General features: G+C 42.5%; 1 protein-coding gene across 5 annotated transcripts in view; it reads left to right on the top strand.

Moving 5' to 3' along the window:
• MAP4K3 (mitogen-activated protein kinase kinase kinase kinase 3) overlaps nucleotides 1-15714 on the top strand; it is a 960603-nt gene that overhangs the window by 307318 nt on the left and 637571 nt on the right. For all 5 annotated transcript variants that reach the window (XM_069235044.1, XM_069235047.1, XM_069235048.1 and 2 more), the window contains exon 7: nucleotides 12539-12581. In XM_069235044.1, coding sequence (XP_069091145.1) covers nucleotides 12539-12581 — 43 coding nt within the window. The remainder of the gene's footprint in view (nucleotides 1-12538; nucleotides 12582-15714) is intronic.

The raw sequence follows: 15714 nt of genomic DNA, 5'->3' as shown, positions 1-15714 counted from the left end.
TCCTGGGGACCCTTGGTTGGCTGCTGTTACAGCTAATTTACCTGCATTAATTCCATAGATGCAGAAGTTTGGAACATTTTGCAGAGTGTGCAATAGGAATATTGCGATTGGCGTACAGTCTATGTATGCATTTATACAGGTTGCAAAAAAAACACAAATGTGTTTTTTTTGTGTTTTTTGGGTGGTGCATCTTTTTAGAAATCATACCTTTCCAGCACAAAACTGTTGCACACGTTCTGTGCGTTTCTGGACTTTATGCTTTATAGTAACAGTTGAAAAAACAGAAACACAAAAAAATGGTTCAGTTTATAACCGCCTTTACTGTTCAAAGAAGGGAAAACTATATGTTCTATATTTGTCATTGTCTGAATATTTGCTGCTGTATGTCTAAATGTGTGTGACTGTTTCTGAGATTGGTTGTCTGAAAGGGTGTGTGGGTCTAATAATGGATGTGTAAGTGTGCAAATAGGTATATGACTGGGTGTGTAAGTAGCTGTATGAGTCTGTTAGAAGGTGCAATAGTGGTTTCATACATGTGTATGTGTGAGTGAATGGGTGTGTGACTGGGTGTGTGTGGGAGTGGATGTGTGTGAATGGTTGTAATAGTGAGTGTGTTATTATGTGAATATGTATGTTAGTGGGTGTGTCATTGTATGAATCAATGTGTGAGTGATTATGTGAGAGGCTCTGTGGGTGCGTGAGAAGGTGCAGTAGTGGTTTTGTGGGTGTATCATTGGGTGTCTGGGTGTGTGAATGGATGTCCGAGTATGTGTGTTAGTGTGTCTGTTGGTGTCTGTAGGTCCCTTACTCTGTAACTTGGTGTCTGAGTGGCAATGTAAGTATGTTAGTGGGTGTTGTAGTGGTTATATTAGTGTGTGTGTGTGTGTGTGTGTGTGTGTGTGAGTGGGTGCTTGAGTGTCAATTGGTGTGTGAATGGGTGGGTAAGTGGCTGTGTTGGTGTGGCACTGGATGTATCAGTGGTTTTGTGGGTGTGTGAGTAGATGTATAAGTATATGAATGGGTGTGTGAGTGGGTGTGCAACTGTGTAGATGGGGAATGTGACTGTGTGAATGAGTGTCTTAAGTGTGTGCCTCTGTGTGGGTGTGCCAGTAGTTGTGTGAGTGACTGTATGGCTGTGTTAATGGGTATGCAAATATCTGTGTGGGTGTGTAAGTAGGTATGTGAGTGGGTGTGAGATTGGCTGGAGGGTGTGTGTCAGTGGCTTTGTGAGGATGTGAGCTCCTGTACAGGGAGTGCAGAATTATTAGGCAAATGAGTATTTTGACCACATCATCCTCTTTATGCATGTTGTCTTACTCCAAGCTGTATAGGCTCGAAAGCCTACTACCAATTAAGCATATTAGGTGATGTGCATCTCTGTAATGAGAAGGGGTGTGGTCTAATGACATCAACACCCTATATCAGGTGTGCATAATTATTAGGCAACTTCCTTTCCTTTGGCAAAATGGGTCAAAAGAAGGACTTGACAGGCTCAGAAAAGTCAAAAATAGTGAGATATCTTGCAGAGGGATGCAGCACTCTTAAAATTGCAAAGCTTCTGAAGCGTGATCATCGAACAATCAAGCGTTTCATTCAAAATAGTCAACAGGGTCGCAAGAAGCGTGTGGAAAAACCAAGGCGCAAATTAACTGCCCATGAACTGAGAAAAGTCAAGCGTGCAGCTGCCACGATGCCACTTGCCACCAGTTTGGCCATATTTCAGAGCTACAACATCACTGGAGTGCCCAAAAGCACAAGGTGTGCAATACTCAGAGACATGGCCAAGGTAAGAAAGGCTGAAAGACGACCACCACTGAACAAGACACACAAGCTGAAACGTCAAGACTGGGCCAAGAAATATCTCAAGACTGATTTTCCTAAGGTTTTATGGACTGATGAAATGAGAGTGAGTCTTGATGGGCCAGATGGATGGGCCCGTGGCTGGATTGGTAAAGGGCAGAGAGCTCCAGTCCGACTCAGACGCCAGCAAGGTGGAGGTGGAGTACTGGTTTGGGCTGGTATCATCAAAGATGAGCTTGTGGGGCCTTTTCGGGTTGAGGATGGAGTCAAGCTCAACTTCCAGTCCTACTGCCAGTTCCTGGAAGACACCTTCTTCAAGCAGTGGTACAGGAAGAAGTCTGCATCCTTCAAGAAAAACATGATTTTCATGCAGGACAATGCTCCATCACACGCGTCCAAGTACTCCACAGCGTGGCTGGCAAGAAAGGGTATAAAAGAAGGAAATCTAATGACATGGCCTCCTTGTTCACCTGATCTGAACCCCATTGAGAACCTGTGGTCCATCATCAAATGTGAGATTTACAAGGAGGGAAAACAGTACACCTCTCTGAACAGTGTCTGGGAGGCTGTGGTTGCTGCTGCACGCAATGTTGATGGTGAACAGATCAAAACACTGACAGAATCCATGGATGGCAGGCTTTTGAGTGTCCTTGCAAAGAAAGGTGGCTATATTGGTCACTGATTTGTTTTTGTTTTGTTTTTGAATGTCAGAAATGTATATTTGTGAATGTTGAGATGTTATATTGGTTTCACTGGTAATAATAAATAATTGAAATGGGTATATATTTTTTTTTGTTAAGTTGCCTAATAATTATGCACAGTAATAGTCACCTGCACACACAGATATCCCCCTAACGTAGCTAAAACTAAAAACAAACTAAAAACTACTTCCAAAAATTTCAGCTTTGATATTAATGAGTTTTTTGGGTTCATTGAGAACATGGTTGTTGTTCAATAATAAAATGAATCCTCAAAAATACAACTTGCCTAATAATTCTGCACTCCCTGTATAGGTGTCTTTATGGGTTTGAAAGTGGGTCTTTGAATGACTGTACGTATGTGAGAAGTGAGTGTCTGTTTAGGTGTTTAAGTGAGTGTGTGAGTGTTTGTATGAGAGTATACGTAGGCGGTTGACTGTGTAAGTGGGTGTATGATTTTTTATTGTAGTCTGGAACACCCTGATAATGTAATCTAATGATACAACACTGGAAGAACTAATTTGTAAATCACATTATTCCATTACATGGTGCCATCCATCTGTATAAAAATAAAGTATGAATTAGTATATCCATTTAGAAAATTATAAATTAAACCTCTAAATATTACAGTACATAACTTTATCAAGCAATAAATCATTATACATGCTGTATACTGTAACGCTATGTTGTAATAAAAATCATTTCCTTTTTCCTTTTTACTATTCTCAGCTTTTATACATGTACGAGATAAATGATGCACTGTATAAAGAATCATCCTTGAACAGTGGAGAAAAACAATCATATAGACTGTATAAAAATCCCCAGAAGTGCATAGAAGCTTACTGGATATAAGCAACACTGCGCATTCAACTCACTGCTTTTTTTTAACTATCATTTTACCTATACTTTTAGCAGTACCTCTGTTAACCTAAAAAAACATGCTGAAAATGAGAACACCATCATTAGAAGTACTACTAGATATATAAGGCTCACCAGCAAAGGCAAAACCTTATAAAGACATCACCCTTGGTACGTTGCATGATGTCATAAATCCTGATACTGCATCTACCAAAACTGGAGTATTCCACTTTTACAACAGTGACCCTCCTTAGAATTGTGGTTCCAAAAACAAAAGATATGAATTTAGTAACTTCCAGGGCAATCTTTGTCTAATTTTAAGGTTCCTATCATTACATTCTGCCCATCCACTTTTACTTCTTACGTAGACAGTGTAATGACTAGATCTATTAGAAACTCCTTCGTGACAAATGATAGCAACAGTAGTGTACGTTTTACGAGAGATAGGTATTTGTCCTGCTTTAAAGTTAGTAATCTTAATATTTAATTTACTACCATCAGCTCTGCATCATTGTAGCATTAAAATAACTTATTTCCTACTTCTTCTACATGTAAAGTTCATAGAACATCTGTTCGACAATTTCTTTTCTCCATTGTATTGAGCGCTTTTTCACTAATTTGTCAAAACTTACACTTTTTGAATCTGGTAATGTTATGTAAATAAAATGCTCCAATTCTGTTTGTGTAGTTGAAGTGTAAGCAATCTTCCCATTCACGGTGCCATGAGTAACTGAGTCAAAACAAGCCATTTATAGGTATCTCTTCTTCTGAGACACCAAATACCACCATTAAAAACTCTTGTCCATCCGCTTGAGTATTTTGAGTAAACTACACAAATCCACTATGTAGATTTACAGTGTCTTGAATTGCTGGTGCAGAATGTATTTTTGGTCTCTCTGTATGCCGACAGCTCAACAAATTACGGAGTGCAGAGCAGAGTACCTTGTGTTGTTTCTCTTGAATTGCATCTACAACACAAAGTAATGCAAGCAAAACATTTACCACAACCTTAGCATAGTAGTTCACACCAGAGGGTTTGACAATTGAATACCTACAATATCTCCATCATTTTAAATTTTTTGTTTCATAACTTCCTTCTGTTTCATTTCCTTTTTTGCAACATTATCACTACACTGCCTTGAAACTTTCTGCTTCGGACGGATGGAGTGTTTCTCATAAACTGGATACTGTTCTAAAGGAAGATCATAAACACTTTCTAATGGGTTGTACAGGGAGTGCAGAATTATTAGGCAAGTTGTATTTTTGAGGATTAATTTTATTATTGAACAACAACCATGTTCTCAATGAACCCAAAAAACTCATTAATATCAAAGCTGAATATTTTTGGAAGTAGTTTTTAGTTTGTTTTTAGTTTTAGCTATGTTAGGGGGATATCTGTGTGTGCAGGTGACTATTACTGTGCATAATTATTAGGCAACTTAACAAAAAAAAAATATATACCCATTTCAATTATTTATTATTACCAGTGAAACCAATATAACATCTCAACATTCACAAATATACATTTCTGACATTCAAAAACAAAACAAAAACAAATCAGTGACCAATATAGCCACCTTTCTTTGCAAGGACACTCAAAAGCCTGCCATCCATGGATTCTGTCAGTGTTTTGATCTGTTCACCATCAACATTGCGTGCAGCAGCAACCACAGCCTCCCAGACACTGTTCAGAGAGGTGTACTGTTTTCCCTCCTTGTAAATCTCACATTTGATGATGGACCACAGGTTCTCAATGGGGTTCAGATCAGGTGAACAAGGAGGCCATGTCATTAGATTTCCTTCTTTTATACCCTTTCTTGCCAGCCACGCTGTGGAGTACTTGGACGTGTGTGATGGAGCATTGTCCTGCATGAAAATCATGTTTTTCTTGAAGGATGCAGACTTCTTCCTGTACCACTGCTTGAAGAAGGTGTCTTCCAGGAACTGGCAGTAGGACTGGGAGTTGAGCTTGACTCCATCCTCAACCCGAAAAGGCCCCACAAGCTCATCTTTGATGATACCAGCCCAAACCAGTACTCCACCTCCACCTTGCTGGCGTCTGAGTCGGACTGGAGCTCTCTGCCCTTTAACAATCCAGCCACGGGCCCATCCATCTGGCCCATCAAGACTCACTCTCATTTCATCAGTCCATAAAACCTTAGAAAAATCAGTCTTGAGATATTTCTTGGCCCAGTCTTGACGTTTCAGCTTGTGTGTCTTGTTCAGTGGTGGTCGTCTTTCAGCCTTTCTTACCTTGGCCATGTCTCTGAGTATTGCACACCTTGTGCTTTTGGGCACTCCAGTGATGTTGAAATATGTCCAAACTGGTGGCAAGTGGCATCGTGGCAGCTGCACGCTTGACTTTTCTCAGTTCATGGGCAGTTATTTTGCGCCTTGGTTTTTCCACACGCTTCTTGCGACCCTGTTGACTATTTTGAATGAAACGCTTGATTGTTCGATGATCACGCTTCAGAAGCTTTGCAATTTTAAGAGTGCTGCATCCCTCTGCAAGATATCTCACTATTTTTTACTTTTCTGAGCCTGTCAAGTCCTTCTTTTGACCCATTTTGCCAAAGGAAAGAAAGGAAGTTGCCTAATAATTATGCACACCTGATATAGGGTGTTGATGTCATTAGACCACACCCCTTCTCATTACAGAGATGCACATCACCTAATATGCTTAATTGGTAGTAGGCTTTCGAGCCTATACAGCTTGGAGTAAGACAACATGCATGAAGAGGATGATGTGGTCAAAATACTCATTTGCCTAATAATTCTGCACTCCCTGTAAGAATAAGTCAAAGAAAGGGAAACATTCTTCGACTTCACCTTGTCTGTCGGCCAACGAGATAAAGGAGCAGCAGCGTCGTTGATCTAGGCCTCCCTCTTCAAAGCCTGTGTCTGGACCAACTCTGCGCCTCACTGAGTTTCCGGGAGCGACCCCTGCCCAACTACAGGAGTTCCATGAGGCCATGCGTCTCATTTTTGGGCAATCTGACACTGCTGGTGCGCCTTCAGGCCCCTTGGACTCTGAAGGGACCTCTTCTGGTTCCATGCCGGTGGCTTAGGTCTATGCTCTGAGGTGCACCCATGGATCCATGCTTGTATCCGTGTCAGCATCAGTCGTACCAACTCAACCTTCCCTGACTCAGACTCTCCTGGCGCCGCCCACACCCTCGGGCGGAGCCTTCCCCATCCTTATTGCCGACACAAAGCCGTATGGGAGTTGTACACTGTTTACTCCGATGCCGGCAGGAGCCTTGCCTCCTATGTCAGATCCTGAGCCCCCTTCTCTTGGGCTTGTTTACTCTGAGGAATGGGAGGGGTTTGTAATATCAGCTCCAAGATCCTGTGGACTGACGTATGGACTTGAGTGAAGCCAGTGGACTGGATACCTCCCCAGATACTGACATGCTTTCTCCCCTACCGTGGCTATGGAAGAGGGAGCTTCTTATTCAGTGGTGGTGCGAAGAGCAGCTGAGTCCTGGACCTTGAGTTGCCTTCTGTAGCAGTCCGAACTAGCCTGACAGAGCTGCTTCAGCCTGGATCTTCATTCTCCGAACCCCTGCTCCCCTTCAATGAAACCCTTGCAGATGAACTACTGGGTGCTTGTTCTAAGCCCAGCACAGGGGCTTTGTGAACAGGACAATTGCCCACCACTATCGTCCTATTCCAGGTGGCATTACACAACACCCCACCCGAGAGCTTGGTTATCCAAGCCTCCACCTCCCATGATGCAGTCTCTTCCTCAGCACCGGATCGGGAATCCAAGAGGCTGGACACAAGAAGATGTTTTATTCCGCAAGTCTGGCATTGCGATCTCTGAACACTCCATGCCTTTTGGGCCTTTATACCCACACGCTGTGGGATACTGTTGCGCAAGTGCTGCCACAGGTCCCGGTGGAGGCTTGACCTATTGATTCCCAAGCAGTTGCTGATGGGAAAGACGCAGCAAAGTTCACGATCTGATGTGGACTGGATTCGACCTACTCACTGGGCAGAGAGGTTGTAGGAAAGCACCCTTTTTGGCATGGTTAGCCCCCACTTTCTTCTTTAAAACTGCCTCATTCAGTTGCAGCCTTCTCCTGCTCAGAGTGTGGATTGCGTCCCGTAATTTTGTGTTGTGGACCAGAGAGCATGCTAGAAAGAGTGGCATTGACCGGGACCTGGGTTTACCTAATGTAGACATTGCTTGGGTTAGTCAGAAGAAATAAAGTGGCATAAGTTGCTGCCTTTGGTTGAAAGCATTACAGATTTCCAATAGTCAGACCTCATGATTGTGCACTGCGGTGGCAATGACCACAATTACAGATACCATGGCATCGACCACATACCCGAACATGTGACACATCCTTTAGCAGTAATATTTGGGTCCCTTTTAGCTAGAAATAACATTTTTTGTAAAATAGCATTTTTTCAAATTACATGGTAAACGCAGTCAATGCATAATTGTGTGGTAAACACTGCAGTGAAAGAATTTCATGAATCCTCTGGCCCTCACCATTGCTCTATATTTTATGAACAATTTATTAAGGAAAGGTAATGTAAACTTAAATTGTTCAACTGCAGTCAATGCCTATTGCAGCTGAAATTTGAATAATACTGCTTTTAACCCCAAAATAAATATTTGATATGCACAAAATGCATAACAGGTAATCGATGATATGATGAAAAATGAGCATGAAGGGGTTCTTATTAAATTTACACTAAACTCAGCTTTCAGTCTGGTGGTTTGTGATGCTCGTGCTCTGTGATATCACCAGAACCCCTTGATGGTAAGTGAACCATATTACGTGGTTACCTGTTATGTATTTTCCTCTCTTTCTCTTTGTCTGTCGTTCTCTGACTCTCGCTCTTTCTGGTTAGCATTTATCATTGTACGAAAATAGCATCTTTCTGGCATAGTTACCCCCACTTTTTACCTGGACTCAGTGTGTTTAGATTGTGGTTCACTGCGATCCTGCTAACCAGGACCCCAGTGTCAATGCTCTCTCCTCTAAATGTGTTTTCTTAAATTACTTTTACACCCTACATACTGGTATACCCATTTAGGTCCCTATTATATGGAACTTGGGCACCCAGGGCTTTGGTAGTCCAGGGGTCCCCCATGAGCCGCAGCCTGTATTAATCCACCCACAGATGCCCATGCAAACTGTGTCTGCAGGCCTGCCATTGCAACCTGCATGAAATAGTGCATGCACCTCTCACTCTAGATATAAGGGCTTGCCTTATACTGCAGTCATTGCGCCTGGACACTATAAGTCCCTTCTATGGTAGTTCCTCGAGCCCAAGGTTAGGGTGCATGGTCCTGAGTGTGGGGGCACCCATGCATGAACAGAGGTGCCCCTACAAGCCCCACACTCCATTACCTGGGCTTTGTAAGTGTGGGGAAGCCATTTTAAGTGTGCAGTGGACACTGGTCAGCCCGAGTAGCCCAATTAAATAATGGCTTCTCCGAACCTAAGCATGTTTGGTATCAAACATGTTGGACTCATGCAACTAAACCGATTCCATTGTTAGTTGCATGATACCATGTACTCTGGGGGTTCCTTAGAGGATCCCCCAGATTTGCCTGTACAGCCTTGCAGGGTCTGCCTGCCAGCCCGCGCTGCTGAAGACCGCCAGGCACTGTTTTGCTCTCCTACTTCTGAGCCTACCTTGACCGGGGGAAGGCAGAACAAAGAGTGTCCTGTAGGAGGAAGGTGTGACCTCCTCTCCTTTAGAACTAGGTATCTCTAGGCTGGGGTGGCCTCCCAGCACCCCAAGGCTGCTTTGAAGGGCAGATTTGGTGCCCTTTGTACATAAACTGGTTTACACCAGTGCAGGGACTACCGGCTCCCACTCTGGCTTGAAACCACACAGAGGACAGCGTAGTGACCACCCCCCTGTCTAGCTACCTCCCTAAGGAGGTGCACAGAGCTCTGCCAGGCGGCCGGTTGATTTGACCATCTTGGATGCAAGATGGGCAGAGGCCCCTGGGAACATCTGACTGGGTAGGCCTGCTAGATGACGTCCCTGACCCCCTCTGATAGGTGGGTCACTGCAGATGGTGACCAACCCTGTTGTTTTCCTTAGGGGGTATCCCAAAGGTGGGTCCTCAAATTCGAAAGCAAGACTCTACAAGGAACTCTCTGCAAGACATCTTCTGCTTCTGGCCTCCTGGACCACTGCTGATCTGCTTTTGGAACTGAAACAAGATTGTATCTAGTCTGGAGGGCTCACACTGCAACATTGTTTCTCCAGCTCCTGCAAGAATTCTGAAACATCTGTAGCTGTGCATCTTCCAGTATTGCAAGGACTCTGTCTGCATCCAAGAAGCAAGAAGAAATCTCCCTTGGCGTGAAGGAGTTACTCACCTGCATCCACAGGCACCTCAAAACGACAGCAACCGGTTGGTGAATCCTGCTGTCCCATGGACATCGAATGGCTCTGCAACACAGGTGGTAAATCTGTGGTCCGCTCCCGGTCCAACTTGTCTTCTGACAAACTTGGAAGATGGTGGGCCCTCGCGGCAGCCACTGGAATGGAACGGAACCCCTGTGCACTGCTGCTGTTGCTCTTACCAAGGCTTGTTGACTCTTTGTCCAGGTGATGTTCAAGTTCCAAGAAGCTCCATCCTCAAGTAGCCTGAAAATCATAGTTCGGCTTCCACTCTTCCTACATACCTTTGACTCTGCAGCTGGACTTCATCCCTCACTGACCAGCAGGAACTTAACCACTAAGAGGGTGGGCATTGCCTACCTGCACTGCTTGGACATCTCTGAGTGGTCTTGACTCTGCCCCCTTCTTTTTCAGGTTCTTCAAATCGGAAGCCAACTTTGGGTTCCACCGACCTGGTGCACGAGAAGCGATTGGCTGCAGAAATGCCCACTGGGCATCAGGGATTTTTTTTGTGTGTGTTTATAGATAAGGGGAATGGGCCCTTTGGCAAGGGCCGCTCCCCAAGGGGGCAATTAATTATTAGGCCAAAATCCACAGCTAAGCACTTTGCAAAAAACAGGCCAGTTTTCTTTGGGAACATGTGATGTGTCCACTTTGTGTTTTGGGGCATTTCCTGTTGCGGGCACTAGGCCTACCCACACAAATGAGGTACAGTTTTTATTGGGAGACTTGGGGGAATGCTGGGTCGAAGGACAATTGTGTCTCCTCTCAGATTCTCCAGAACTGTCTGTCACCGAAATGTGAGGAAAAAGTTTTTTTTTTTTTTTTTTTTGTCCTAATTTTGAGTTTTGCAAAGGATTTTGGGTAACAGAACCTGGTGAGAGCCCCACAAGTCACCCCATCTTGGATTCCCCTAGGTGTCTAGTTTTAAAAAATGTACAAGGTTGGTAGGTTTCCCTAGGTGCTGGCTGAGCTAGAGGCCAAAATCCACAGCTAGGCACTTTGCAAAAAACAGGTCTGTTTTCTTTGTGAAAATGTGATGTGTCCATTTTGTGTTTTCAGGCATTTCCTGTCACGGGCACTAGTCCTAAACACACAAGTGAGGTACCATTTTTATAAGGAGACTTGGGGGAACCAGAATAGCAGAACAAGTGTTATTGCCCCTTTCCTTTCTCTACATTTTTTCCTTCCAAATGTAAGAGTGTGTGTAAAAAAAAAAAAAAAAAACGTCTATTTGAAAAATGGCCTGTAATTCACATGCTAGTATGGGGACCCCGGAATTCAGAGATGTGCAAATAACCATTGCTTCTCAACACCTTATCTTGTGCCCATTTTGGAAATACAAAGTTTTCCTTGATATCTAGTTTTCACTGTTTATATTTCACGAAAAGAATTACTGTATACCTGGTATACAATGAAAAACCCATTGCAAGGTGCAGCTCATTTATTGGCTCTGGGTATCTAGGGTTCTTGATGAACCTACAAGCCCTATATATCCCCATAACCAGAAGAGTCCAGCAGACGTAACGGTATATTGCTTTTGAAAATCTGACATCGCAGGAAAAAGTTACAGAGTAAAATGTGGAGGAAAATTGTTGTTTTTTTCACCTCAATTTCCATTTTTTTTTATTTCAGCTGTTATTTTCTGTAGGAAAACCTTGTAGGAGCTGCAAAAATGACCCCTTGCTGAATTCAGAATTTTACCTACTTTTCAGAAGTGTTTAGCTGTCCAGGATCTATTATTGGTTTCACAGCCATTTCTGTCAGTAACTGGAAGGAGGCTAAAAGCACAAAATGTAATACAAATGGGGTATGTCGCAGTAAAATGCCAAAATTGTGTTGAAAAAAAGTGGTTTCTGGTTCAAGTCTGCCTGTTCCTGAAAGCTGAGAAGATGGAGATTTTAGCATCGCAAACCCTTTGTTGTTGCCATTTTCAGAGGGAAAAAAACACAAGCTTTCTTCTGCAGCCCTTTTCCCCCATTTTTTAAAAAACAAAATGTTTTGATGTATTTTGGCTATTTTCTTGTACTCCTCCAGGGGAACCCACAAACTCTGGGTATCTCTAGAATCCCTAGGATGTTGGAAAAGGACGATACAAATTTGGCGTGGGTAGCTTATGTGGATAAAAAGTTACGAGGGCCTTAGCACGAACTGCCCCAAATAGCCAAAAAAAAGGCCTGGTACCTGAGGGGGAAAGGGCCTGGCAGCGAAAGGGTTGCATTACGAGTAGTCAACAGCCCCCTTAACCTGTTAAATAATCTTTGTTCATTTCTAAAGTCTCCTGTTTCTTCATAGTCTCTTAATAAGCAACTAATGTGTCATTTTCACTAAAAGTAGGTAGTGTTATATGGCAATTCAAAAGTTCGACTGCTAAACTTAAACTAGGGTTCTGTTAAAGTCCACCGGTTATTATAACATGTTTACTATTAGCTATTAGTCTGATGATTGGACCGTTAATATAACTGCTACGCCTGTAAGTCTTTTTGGTAATCGTTCACATAAAAACATCTGGTGAACATATGGTAACAGCTTTTATTGAATAAGCAGATTTACAGAGTCTGGTATTTACAATCTGGTGTTAACGTTTCAGTGAAAAGTATACTTCTTAACTAACGAGGTTTTAGGTCCTTATCTCAAGTTTTCTAAATTTGAGGTGAGCATTGCACCTTCCCACAGTGACTCATTTGCTTACAAATTAAAGGGAACTGTGAAAATATAAAATAAACATTTTTCGAATATGCTACAAATGTTTTGCCATAAGTAGTTTGACTTCATTTTCTTTGTTTTTTAATTCAACAAAGGGAGCGAATATTCTTCTAACAGACAACGGGCATGTTAAACTTGGTGAGTAGTTGGTAGAATTTCTCAATGTTTAATCGAATGCTCAGAAAAGAAATGTTTCAGCGGTGTATGAATGAAACGCGTTACAACGAAGGGACCATATTTGAATTACTGAGTCATATTGGATATGCTAATAAAAATTGTTTTTTCTTTTTTATATATGTATCAATTGTATTTTAAATGTTAATGCCGCATCATAAAAGAAGATACCAAATGAAATTATCTGCAAATAGGAAACATCATTAAACGCACTGTTCGCGTTCCTATGTAGTATTTACACTTTCTGACTGGCGGAAAAGGCCTCTCTCGGCGTATGTTATCATAATTCGAGTTATTTACGAGTACACGCAATAGTAGCACGACATTGACAGTGTCCAGTTGTGGTTTCGTATATCATGTGTCTCCGATACCTGTTCCTTGATACGGAGATATCGCATAAGTGGGTTCCAGGTGTTTTTGGACCTCAGTATCTTTGGTAGGAGACGCATATATTTCAGCTTTATCATTGTACGATATTAAATCTTTGAGCCAGTCGTTTATAGTAGGTGATTTGCCCCACCCATAAGCCGTGGCCTAATGGTGGAACTAATGGGAATAGCTCTCTCTTAAAGTCTGTCATTTTCGATAGTTCAGCCTCCATCTTCCAGGGACGTTTTAAGGCATGGCTAAAGTGTTATTTGGCCCACGTCCCCAGCCTTTATGGAGCCCACTGAAAGAGCCAACTCTGTTCGGCAGAGAGCATTGCCCCGGAGATCTTGAATAATTCTTGAACAGATTCTTTTAAGTACCGTATTCCTTTAATTTATTTTTAATGTGGGTGATGTGTGAGAGACTACTGCAGACATTTTGCATATAAAAACAGGACATGATATATAAAAGAAGTGGGAGGATGTCACAGTGACTATTAGCAGTTCTATTGGTGAGCTGCTGCTGTGTTAAAATTTTGGAAACACAGGTCACTATCGCTGAATATTAGATGTAAACATATTTAGAATTTGGGTGTGCGTGTATGTGCACTGTCAGTGACGGCGAAAAAGAGCATGAAAGAGCTGAAATTGGGTCGTTAGTTCACAGCTGTTCCAAAAATAGGCCCCCAAAATACGTTTGGCCCAGGACATCCAAAATCCTTAAGTTGTCCCTGCCATCTTCAGCCATTATCCCCAAATTCTGTTTTTATATTGATCCCTTTTAATGTAGCATTAAACTGAGTTTCGACATCCATATTTAATACATATTCGAGTGTTTAAGTTTGCGCAGAAACGAAAAAGTAATCAGTAACACTTGTGGAAAATAGTTAGGCACAAAATTCGTTTCACAAACAGTAGGTTTCAAATGAAGCATCGTTCTCCTTAGAAGTCTAACAATTGTATTTACATATGTGAACTGTGGTCAATACGTCTGTTAAGTTTTCACACATAACCAGTGTCTCCATGAGTTATCGCCCCCCTAGTCGGACAGATAAACGTTTAATGTTGATAAGAGAAAATACATTTGCGGTCAGGCTGTCGCTCCTTTATTTGTTGATTTTCCTTCTTAACGGTCATGAGCAGGGTGCTTGCTCTAAATTTGTGTGCAAATAAATGTAACCCCACAAATAGTTTAGCCAGGTACATGACTGTTGTTTCTGTACATGTGCTGCATTTATGTCCATTACTAGCATTTCATATATGAAATTATCTCCACACATTATAAAATTCCGATAATTTGGCGAGATCGTTTTGCAGTTTTTTTTTTATCCATGGGCAGTCTGCGATCATGTTCCTTGTTTATCTATGGGCAGTCTGCGATCATGTTCCTTGTCTAACCGTGCAGTGCTGGTTCAGGAGCAAGGAAAGACTGGCTCAGACAAATGAACACTGGTCTTAGAAGGGTGTCCTCCGATATTAATCTGTGAGAATTTTTACAGGGCATGTTATCAATATGTGGATACATTTTCCTCGCAGTTTGATCAAGTGGTCTACAGTGTGATGCAGATTCTGGCAAAGTGGACCATATTGTCTCTCGTTGTCTTAAGGAATTAGCTTGAGTCCTCTCGGGCGCCACCCCAAGTTTACCCTTTAAATTAGTTGCAGTTTATGAACAGCTACTGTTATCACCCACAGAGGGGTCCTCAGGATTACTTTGTGTTCCTGTTTTCGGTTGCCGACTCAGCTTCCTTATTGCACAATATGCTGAAGCTATTTAAAAGTGCCACAGGCCCCTTTGCCTTACCTTCTGGCCCCGTTGAACATTTTCTGTCTGTCAGATGTACCGCCCGCGGGTTTTCCCCTCTGTGTTTTTTTTTTCCCTCAGTTGTACTCAGAATGCTTCAGGGGCCATCAGGAGACTTGCTGGGGATGACTCGTACGCCAGTTCACATACTTGATGAGCTGATGCTGGCACAACCTCCAGTGTCTCTTGGAGAACAGTCTGTAACTATATTCAAACGTTTATCTAAATTCAAAGTAATTCTACACATTTCCAAGAGGGATCCCAAAGTGAATGGGTTAAGAACAAAGATGTGAGGAAGAGAATATGGATGCTTCTCACCAAAGATACTGGCAGACTCCACATGACTTATTTGAGTTGAACTCCATCCTGATGCAGATGCCTGATATTATCAACATGATACGGACAAAACCTCTTACCTCATTGTCATCTGATACAGAAGACTACTTGGCTTTGCAGCAAGCGGTAGGGCTCAATACCTCCCCGTAGATATAGATGAGGTTGCAATATTTCATGCAGTGCTAAGGAAAGCTGCTGGTGTTCTCGAGCTTCCATATCTACCATTGCCACTAGGGCTGTTATCTTGAGATCCTGCAGCTAACTTTTAGCACTTCGGAGTCCTTACTGCCATATAATGAAGACCTTATTTACACCGCCATATAAGCATGGAAGAATCCCACCACTGCTTCAGAAGTGTACAGGTTAATTGCAAGAATATACAGACCTGCACAAGTGTACACAATTTTTCTGATTGTCCACCTTTCCACAGAAAGCGTAGTTGTGCAGTTGTCCGTGTGCACCTAGCAGAATCCTGAATCATTTCCATTAGTGCCCCCCAGGTAAGCAAACAAAGTGAAGGTGCTGGATAACAAGCTTTTCTCAGCTGCTTTTCTACGGTCTCTAATTGCAGCCTGTTTGATGGGAAGAT

The sequence above is a fragment of the Pleurodeles waltl genome, chromosome 5, assembly GCF_031143425.1.
Source record: "Pleurodeles waltl isolate 20211129_DDA chromosome 5, aPleWal1.hap1.20221129, whole genome shotgun sequence".
In the NCBI taxonomy this organism is placed as follows: Eukaryota; Metazoa; Chordata; class Amphibia; order Caudata; family Salamandridae; genus Pleurodeles; species Pleurodeles waltl.
Note: the sequence above shows the minus strand (reverse complement) of the source record. Positions and strands in the feature narration are given on the sequence as shown.